This window comes from Electrophorus electricus, chromosome 21 (assembly GCF_041902795.1).
Source record: "Electrophorus electricus isolate QZ-2024a chromosome 21, ASM4190279v1, whole genome shotgun sequence".
In the NCBI taxonomy this organism is placed as follows: Eukaryota; Metazoa; Chordata; class Actinopteri; order Gymnotiformes; family Gymnotidae; genus Electrophorus; species Electrophorus electricus.
In genome coordinates, this window is record NC_137517.1 from 812,501 (window position 1) to 822,500 (window position 10,000).

Genomic DNA, 10,000 nt, shown 5'->3' on the forward strand with positions numbered 1-10,000 from the left:
TTATACGAACAGGTAGGTTATGCTCCGCTATCACAGTGGGAGAACACAATGTAGACTTACAAAACAGATTTGAAACGACTAGAATCAATAATGAACTTCCCTCGGCCGGTTGCGCAGGTAAATGCATGGGTAAGAACGCCTATGAGTTGTGGTACGAGGCTTGTGTTTCATTATTATAATCAAGATTGAATATAAGTGTGCCAGTGACACATTTTCCCCAAACGACTGTGAAGACGTTTGTTCGTGTTTGTGTGACATCTGAACTGTCTTCATGCCCACTAAGTGGTCCTTGTTAGCCTCTATGGCGCGCGAACTCTTCAGAGCGCGTTCATCGCCACGTGTTCGCCTGCGCGTGGCAGCTCGAGGACGAGCGCGTGTTGTGTAAAACCCTGTGTGTGTGTGTGTGTGTGTGTGTGTGTGTGTGTGTGTGTGTGTGTGTGTGTGTGTGTGTATGTCTTAGTTTTAAGATTTCAGTCCCCCCAAGCAATATAAAGACCTAACAATGTAGTATCCTGGGATTTTGATTAAATACGTTTCTAAAGGAGTTGTAATTGCACTGCAGTGGACACTCATCGTATGTGACACGCCACTGGTTTTGATGGGTTTGTGAGTGTGCACAGAGCTGGGTGCTGGCGGGATTAATTTCGCCATAGTCACGTGACATGGGCGTTCGTAATCCCACTCCGGAGAAATCAGTATCAGGCGCCCATCTCGAGCCTTGAGAAAGCGGTGAGATCACATTCTATATTACTCTTACTTTTCATGTCTAAAAGGTAATAATGTCGCCAACTCGATGACTTAGATAGCTAAAGCAGTGTAGGAGTGAGATTATTTTAACGTTGCTGTTAGAAACTGGACCCAGAATCTAAGGCGAAAAAGAGATTACGCAACAGCGATGAACAAATCTAGCTGTAAAAACACGAAAGCTCAATACTCCCTCAGATTCATAGTTTTTAGGAAAGAAATGTGTGCAGTGTAAAAAGCATGGCTCGTTTGACTTTTAAAGAAAATACTGATGTTATTTTCTATAACGACGCAGGAAAGTTGCCTCAGCGCTCGAGACATTCACGCAAAAATGGCCTGGTTATTAGAGAATAACAAAGATATGAGAGAATAAGTGTATAATAGCACTAACATTAAGAATGGCCCTATTATTAGAGAATAAGTGTGTAATAGCACTAACATTAAGAATGGCCTTATTATTAGAGAATAAGTGTGTCATAGCACTAACATTAAGAATGGCCTGGTTATTGGAGAATAAGTGTATAATAGCACTAACATTAAGAATGGCCCTATTATTAGAGAATAAGTGTGTAATAGCACTAACATTAAGAATGGCCTTATTATTAGAGAATAAGTGTGTCATAGCACTAACATTAAGAATGGCCTGGTTATTGGAGAATAAGTGTATAATAGCACTAACATTAAGAAAGGCCTTATTATTAGAGAATAAGTGTGTAATAGCACTAACATTAAGAATGGCCTGGTTATTGGAGAATAAGTGTATAATAGCACTAACATTAAGAATGGCCCTATTATTAGAGAATAAGTGTATAATAGCACTAACATTAAGAATGGCCTTATTATTAGAGAATAAGTGTGTCATAGCACTAACATTAAGAATGGCCTGGTTATTGGAGAATAAGAGTATAATAGCACTAACATTAAGAATGGCCCTATTATTAGAGAATAAGTGTGTAATAGCACTAACATGTTAAAGAATGGCCTGGGTATTAGAGAATAACAAAGATATGAGAAAATAACAGTGTATAATAGCACTAATATGTTTAAGAATGGCCTGGTTATTGGAGAATAAGTGTGTAATGGCACTAACATTACGAATGGCCTGGTTATTGGAGAATAAGTGTGTAATGGCACTAACATTAAGAATGGCCTGGTTATTGGAGAATAAGTGTGTAATAGCACTTGGCTGCCTGAAGAGAGTGTTTGTGTGTGTGTGTGTGTGTGTGTGTGAGAGTGTTTGTGTGTGTGTGTGTGTGTGTGTGTGTGTGAGAGTGTTTGTGTGTGTGTGTGTTTGTGTGTGTGTGTGTGTGTGTGTGTGTGTGTGTGAGAGTGTTTGTGTGTGTGTGTGTGTGTGTGTGTGTGTGTGTGTGTGTGTGTGAGGTTTGTGTTTCCTGCCGGGTGTTGAGTGCACTGTGCTGAATGCTGATTAAAACTTTTGTGAGATTTAAAGTTGTGTTCCATTAAATTATTTGAAGTCTTTATATGTCATTTATATTGTTCAGTGAGAATGTTATATTCATAAGTGAATATATCATGTTCATAAATATGTACGTTTATGTCATGTTCATTTTAGGCTGTTCCATCAATTAAAAAAAAAACTAATTCAAAATTTTCTCATTAGAAATATTTTACAATATTTATTTTTTGTAGGACAAAACTAAAATACTTTAGGTAATTGGAAACATGAATCTAAGGCATTTAAGGCATGTTCCAATTTTAACTATGAAGGAGTTTTCATGTAAATTATTTGTAAGCAGTCATGCTTAGTAAACTAATACAGGACCTTGTTCTCTTTCAGAGATGAAGTGTGTTTGGGTGATTCTTTTCCTCCACTGGTCTCTCTCAGGTACAGTAAACACCAAGAAACAACATTACAGAAAATCCTATCACCGGCTGCAATATACAAACCTATCAGCAGTTACAATATACAATATACAAGCCTATCACTAGCTACAATATACAATATACAAACCTATCACCAACAATATACAACATACAAACCTATCACCAGCTGCAATATACAATATACAAACCTATCACCAACAACAATATACAATATTCAAACCTATCACCAGCTACAATATACACTATACAAACCTATCACCAACAGCAATATACAACATACAAGCCTATTACCAACAACACTATACAATATTCAAACCTATCACCAACAACAATATACAATATTCAAACCTATCACCAGCTACAATATACACTATACAAACCTATCACCAACAGCAATATACAACATACAAGCCTATTACCAACAACACTATACAATATTCAAACCTATCACCAGCTACAATATACACTATACAAACCTATCACCAACAGCAATATACAACATATAAGCCCATCACCAACAACAATATACAATATTAAAAGCTATTGCCAGCTACAATATACAATATACAAACCTATCACCAACAACAATATACAATATTCAAATCTATCTCCAACACCAGTATACAATATTATATCTATCTTATATCTAAATATCCTAAGAAGTCTCCAGGTGAGTAACTGAGGTCAACTATACTGAGAGCTGTAGGGATATTGATAATTGTAGTGAAGTACACAAGGTTTCCAGAGAAGCAAGATGTTTTTAATGGAGGTTCTTCATCAGTTGTACAAGCAAGGTGCTTCTGAGTTTCAACATGCAATGTGAAAGGACTCAGCCAAAGAAAGGGACCTTCACTGGCCTGACGGTGGCGCTGTAGCACAGCATTTTACATTTTCTTCAATATCTTGTAATTTCTGCAACATAAATGTACAATTCTTTTTTCTCTCAAGCGGACAAATCTTTCGCATCTTTCACTCACTCAGTTTTTGAAAACAGACATTCTGTGTTTGGGTCACACCCACCTCTTTGAACCAGCCCTATGGTTTTCAGCCAGTTTTCATAAAACTGGTGTCAATCAATTCAGAACAATATGATCCTAAATAATGATCAAAAACATTTGGATATTTTCATACAGTCTGGCTGTCATGTGTCAATCAACAGCAAATTAAGAGGTGGAGCTTAATTTACTTAATTAGGTACTCAACAATACTATCAGTCAATCTTGGTGAAACTTCATGTATAGCTGATCAGGCTGGTGATTTTGAGGTCAAAAATAGGGGGCACTATAACATGGAAATCATTTTGACATTTCAAAACAATATGGCCTCCATATGCAAATGAACCCTTCCAGATAAGTACATATTGTGCATAAATGGCTGTAACTCATGAATGATTCATCCAATTGTGATGAAACTTCAGAATTTAGCGGCACATGATTTTAAGGTAGTCTGTTGACTTTGTTGAATATGTCAGTAGGGGGCGCTATAAAAGCTAGAAATGTACATCTCAACATACAGACATCAGATCAAGCTCAAATTTGGCATGCTGCATGAGTGACCTTTACTATACGGGGCCAATTAATCATTAACCAATATGTAGAAAACTGTGACCTCCATTGGCCAATCAGAGTCCAGCAGGCATATGACAGGCTTATCATTGACCAGTCATGATGAAACCTAAAGGCTATACATAAGTAAGGACTCTCTGTGAATCTGTGACGTTTCAAATGATTTGGCCACTAGGTGGCAGTGTTCATGAAAATCAAGTATAACGCCTACGTATTTTCACTTAGGAACATGAATTTACAAACTAGACCTAGGAATTTGATCCAATCATGTCTGAATTGGTACTACAATAATCTACTCACTCTCTATTCACTTTGATAAATAATGATCAAAATAAGATTGAAATTTTGCTCTCCATGGTAGTCACTTTGTCCAATCATTCATTGTGGCCTTGCTATATATGACCTACATTGCTATAACTCATAAACCATGTAAGTTATCATTTCAAATCCTTTCTTAGATTGAGGTTCATGTGAGTTTTTGCCAAGTTTGGTCCAAATTGAGCTTTAGAGGGCGATACAGCATACAGACATTTAAAACCCTTAAAACTCACATCATTAATATTATATGCATACTACAAGTACGAAATGGCTGCCATGTTATTCGGTTCCCTGAACTTAATAATTTTTCCATTACAATTTATGTGAAAAAATGCCTTGCCTGTGCAGTATTTTGACCGCTTTAAAAAACAGATAATTATTTTTAAAAATACAGATAATTATCTACAGGCCAAAAGCTCAATCTTTACAAAATTAAGGGTTTTTGATTATCAATCCTGACACATACAGGAGAAACTCTGACTCCATCATTTAGGTCCAGTCAAAGAAAACTACCTAACTAGCCCTCACGACCACACACTGGTACAGAGGTGAGGGAAAGTTGAAGACATCAGCACACACGTTTACACACATACACGTAATGACCGTATGATGTTAAGGCAAACTCACCATCAGGAGGCTCTGCAGTGCACAGTTATCTACTATGCACATAATCACAAACACTTTCGTCATGTCACGAGTCCTAGTAATAAGGGTGGACTGGTGAACTGGAGGTTTGTACGTGGACGTTATTTGACAGGTTCTTCTGTGAGTCGTAGCCCTCGTGAGTCCCTTGTGCCTTATGAGCCCATAAACTTACACGTGCTTGTGCACAGGGTAAGACGTGTCCTGTGATTGTGCACAGGGTAAGACGTGTCCTGTGCTAGGTCCTACGCCAGGCCATTAAGCTTCACACAGAATATTGTTAGAGGTGTGATTGTGCACAGGGTAAGACGTGTCCTGTGCTAGGTCCTACGCCAGGCCATTAAGCTTCACACAGAATATTGTTAGAGATGTGATTGTGCACGGGGTAAGACGTGTCCTGTGCTAGGTCCTACGCCAGGCCATTAAGCTTCACACAGAAAAAGCAGATGTTGAAATCACATTCTCTCCGTGGGGTTCTAAAGTTCTGAGAGAGTAGATCAGTTCTTTGTTCTTTCTTAACTTCACTGCTGCCATAGCAACAACTGACCGTGAAAACCGGTATGTCATTAATGCAGTGTCCATTAGCACTAAAACGTCCTACCACTGCAAATGACAAATCCTCTAATCCTTCATTCTGATGATCAAATGGTCAGCAAGCCTTTTCTTGGCTTTCCCAGTGTAAAACTGACTACATCTCTTAAAGTAACACAGTTGACATCTCCTGGAGTGATGCATGAGGAGGAACTGGTGATGACACCTTAGCCTTTTGTGCCTGGTATTGGCCTGGCTGTGTTAACACATTTACATGAAGGACATCTAGAGCTGTTGCAATGCCACAGCTATTATTTGAATGGTAATTTTTCTCACTCCTGACGAGCGTCTTTGATGTTTTTGTTGCGTCTGAGGGAGATTAGTGGAGGATCCTTAAAAATGGAGGTGGTCTCTGCATCACCCTGGAGGATTCTGGAGTGTTGCAGTAAAATATCAACTCCTGTTTTATTTGTTTTGTTTGAATGTGCACATCCAGCATGGTGATGTTTCTCATTACAGGAGGTCAGGAGTTTAACATGGAGGGTCCAGATGTGCCTGTTGTTGCTGCTCCTGGTTCTGACATCATTTTGCCGTGTTCCATCAAACCCAAAGCCTCTGAACAATCCCATGTGAGTGCTGTGGACATGGAAGTGAAGTGGAGCAGAACAGACCTGAATAGCGCAGTAGTGCATCACTATATGGATAAAATAGACAAGAATGAAGATCAGGATCCTTCATACAGAGGGAGAACAGCTCTGTTCAAAGAGGAGCTACAGTATGGCAACACCTCACTGCTACTGAAGAACGTTAAAGTGTCTGATGGAGGACAGTACACATGTCAAGTTGATTCTGCCCATCACAAAGATCATGTCAGTGTTCTGCTTAAAGTTGAAGGTGAATGTCATTGAATTTCAAATATTAAAATAACAGCCCTGTTTTAATATGTGTTTATGTAAGCAGAAACAGGACAATGCCATTTCAAGCTTTGGTTTTTTCAATCCACAGGTATTGGAGGAGCCCCAGAGATCACTGTACTGGGCACTGACTCAGGTGAGGTTTTTCTCCAGTGTGACTCTAAGGGCTGGTGGCCTGTACCTGAACTCCAGTGGCTGGACAGTGAAGGAGCAGAAGTGCCTGCTGGAGTAAAAGAGTCCCATAGAGATGACAGAGGCTTTAATGTGAGACTCCACCTCACTGCAAACAGCAACAGCACCAAAACCTACATCTGCAGAGTGAAACAGGGGCAGCATGTGATGGAGGAAAAGATCGACATTACTGGTAATTTACACTACTGAAAATCATTTTACACTACTCAAAAATCATATGTATATGTACAGCTATTATGTATTATATATATATATATATACATGTATTTTATATATATATATATATATATATATATATATATATATATATATAAAATAAATATTGTATGTATATTGGTGCTCAAAGTGGACTGATACTCACCGGTACGCAGTACCAAAACTTTTACTCTTTGGTGTAATGTGACTTTTTCTCATGTAACTGAACTTCTCACAAGCTCCTTGTAGGCTTTTCTATAATAAGCCTGCACGAACTACATTACCCAGGGGGCACTATGTGATGCGCCCCTGTTCCCATTCTCTCTACAACTCTAGAACAAGAAGAGTTAACTTGCAATAATCAATGCGAAAATGATGCTGTCAGGTTTGAGAAGAAAAAGGTAGGGTGAACTCCGTGGACTGTAGCTCGGTTTGGCCAAGTTGTTATCAAGAATGTACTGAACCTCTGACGTCATAAGTGGATATGGGTTTGATCACATTTGGGTGCTTTCACACCTACCTTGTTTGGAGTAGACTTATTAAATGTTTCTTTAGTTCAGTCCATTTTGGCAGGTGTGAAACTCAAGGGGCTGTGTTTTTTCTGGACCCAAGACCACATGCTCTCAATTTCGGTTCATTTGGTGGCGTGAGAAAGCTGTTTTCTAGACCGGGAACAGTACAGAGAACCAATCACTGGTCCTCGTGATCTCTGGTCCTCCTGATCTGGTGTCCTCCTGATCTCTGGTCCTCCTAATCTCTGGTCCTCCTAATCTCTGGTCCTCCTGATCTCTGGTACTCCTGATCTCTGGTACTCCTGATCTATTGTCCTCCTGATCTCTGGTCCTTCTGATCTCTGGTCCTTCTGATCTGGTGTCCTCCTGATCTGGTGTCCTCCTGAAAAATAAGGCCTTATCATGTAACTTCACTTTGGAAGTGTCATGATGGTGGGGAAAGGATTGCAGTGCACTTCTTGAAGGCCAGAAATAACAGACCCATGTTATCACTATTATACATCAGTACATGTGTACTAAAACTACATTTTGATAGGAATAATACGACTGGAGCAAAGATACTCAACTCAACTTTGTGGAGTCAGTACATGTACTGACAGCATCACGAAAAACATGGCTGACAACGTTCTCCTACAATGATGATCTCATTTCTTATCATCCACTTTGAAATGTTTTGGACATATTCCTTGTGTATTAAGCATTCATCGTTATACATTTTGGAGATGTTCCTCACTTTAAACTAGTCACTCCATCTCATGCTTTGACCTTGCAATCCTCAGGCATTGGAACAAGCCCAGTGGTCTCTGTGGTGGGCACTGATGCCTCAGGGGGGATCCAGTTAGTGTGTGAAACGGGAGGCTGGACGTCTGAGCCTGAGCTGCAGTGGCTGGACAGTGAGGAAGCAGAGTTGCCTGCTGGATGTACACAGTCTCACCACGACAGCGAGGGGTTCACTGGGAGTCACCGAATCACCGTGTGCAGCAGTGACACCGTCTTCTACTGTAGAGTGAAGCAGCATCCCAGGATGAAGTCACACATCAACATCGTTGGTAAGGTGCTGCTCCACGCTGAAAGACACTGTTGGTTCTGAGAAGGAGCTTGTTTATCAGCATGGGAGCATTTACATAACAGCCCATTTTCTTACCACAAGACATGACAGTGACCTGTCTTCTTCTCTGTGAGTCTTCACATGCCATTTGTGTTCGTGTTATACCATGTAATGTTCATGTTGTAGCATTTATTGTTCATGTTATATTGTTTGTGTTTGGGGTGTGGTGGAGTATCTGTGAAGTGTGGTGGAGTGGAGTGTGTGTGGTGAGGCATCTGTGATGTGTGGCGGAGTGGAGTGTAATGGCATTTAATGGTATATTAAGTAAATGTTATTGTACAGCATGGTGATATTTCTGATGACAGTTCTTTAAACCAGTTAATCTGTACCATGCCTTAATCTCTTAATCCACAGGTATCGGAACAAGCCCAAAGATCATTATAGAGGGCACAGATGGCTCAGGAGGGCTCAGACTACTGTGTGAAATTAAAGGCTGGAGGTCTGAACCTGAGCTGCAGTGGTTCAGTGGAGGAGCACAACTGCCTGCAGGAGATAAAGAATCACACAGAGACGATGAGGTCTACACTGTTAGACGCCACGTCACTGCACAAGGCAGTGGAACCTTTGTCTGCAGAGTCAAACAGTATCCCAAGATGGAGGCAGAGATCACTGTCGCTGGTATGTTATATTTCTTTACTTTTATAATAAGTAAGACATAAGCAGTAGTGATCCATCCTCTTCACAAATCTCACATTCAGTTTTGAACAGCACTCTACACGACATATCTGTTAGTTAAAATAGTTGGGAAGAGGTCAAATTAAATCTAAACTTATTGAAGTAAATGTGCTTGTATATGTAAATGAGATTTGCCTGTTTTTGTTCACAGCCATCTAATTTTACTTTGGTATCTGGTCCTGTGTGTGTAGTTGCCTAACAACTAGACTGATGCACACTCTTCTTTGGCAATTCCATTCTGGCTACATTGTGCTGAGCGTGATATAGCGCCTCCACAGAGTGATGCTGGTATTACGTCACTAATGACACCAGAGTGATGCTGGTATTACATCACTAATGACACCAGAGTAATGCTGGCACTACGTCACTAATGACACCAGAGTGATGCTGGTACTACGTCACTAATGACACCAGAGGTTCTGTTTTCGTTGGTGTCTGTGTCCTAAGTAAGCAGACATAAGCAGTACTGACCCATCCTCTGGTTCCGTTACGGTCTGTGTCCAGAGGTGGTTCTCATCGATGATCCCAAGTATGTACTTGTACATCAGTAGATCCAACTACAAGCTGAAACCGGTTAAATTGATTTATGGAGAAATTAAAAGTGTTCTTATACCCAGAATATGTGTAATTACTTCCCTGTTATGTACCAACTTTCATTTTTGCTCACCTGTTGTTGTAGATGTTTGTCACTAACATGCCTGTGTTTTAAATGGTCTCTGTACAAGTGAGGTCATGAGTAGCCTTTTATAAGGAGAATCA

At 39.9% G+C, this 10,000-nt stretch overlaps 2 protein-coding genes across 13 annotated transcripts in view; one reads left to right on the forward strand and one right to left on the reverse strand.

Moving 5' to 3' along the window:
* Positions 1–10,000, reverse strand: part of LOC145653032 (uncharacterized) — a 72,769-nt gene that overhangs the window by 50,583 nt on the left and 12,186 nt on the right. Inside the window, exon 1 of one of the 12 annotated variants that reach the window (XM_081704961.1) lies at positions 5,100–6,168. The exons of the other annotated variants lie outside the window; for them this stretch is intronic. The gene's annotated coding sequence lies outside the window, so the exon portion shown is untranslated. Of the gene's footprint in view, positions 1–5,099; positions 6,169–10,000 lie in introns of those variants that run through there. 12 annotated transcript variants of the gene reach the window in all.
* The window catches only part of LOC118240619 (butyrophilin subfamily 1 member A1-like), an 11,290-nt gene continuing 1,908 nt past the window's right edge, over positions 619–10,000 (forward strand). Inside the window, exons 1-6 of the mRNA XM_035521564.2 lie at positions 619–729; positions 2,543–2,590; positions 6,165–6,539; positions 6,651–6,923; positions 8,238–8,507; positions 8,921–9,184. Of these exons, the coding sequence (XP_035377457.1) occupies positions 2,545–2,590; positions 6,165–6,539; positions 6,651–6,923; positions 8,238–8,507; positions 8,921–9,184 (1,228 nt within the window). The 5' untranslated portion in view covers positions 619–729; positions 2,543–2,544. The remainder of the gene's footprint in view (positions 730–2,542; positions 2,591–6,164; positions 6,540–6,650; positions 6,924–8,237; positions 8,508–8,920; positions 9,185–10,000) is intronic.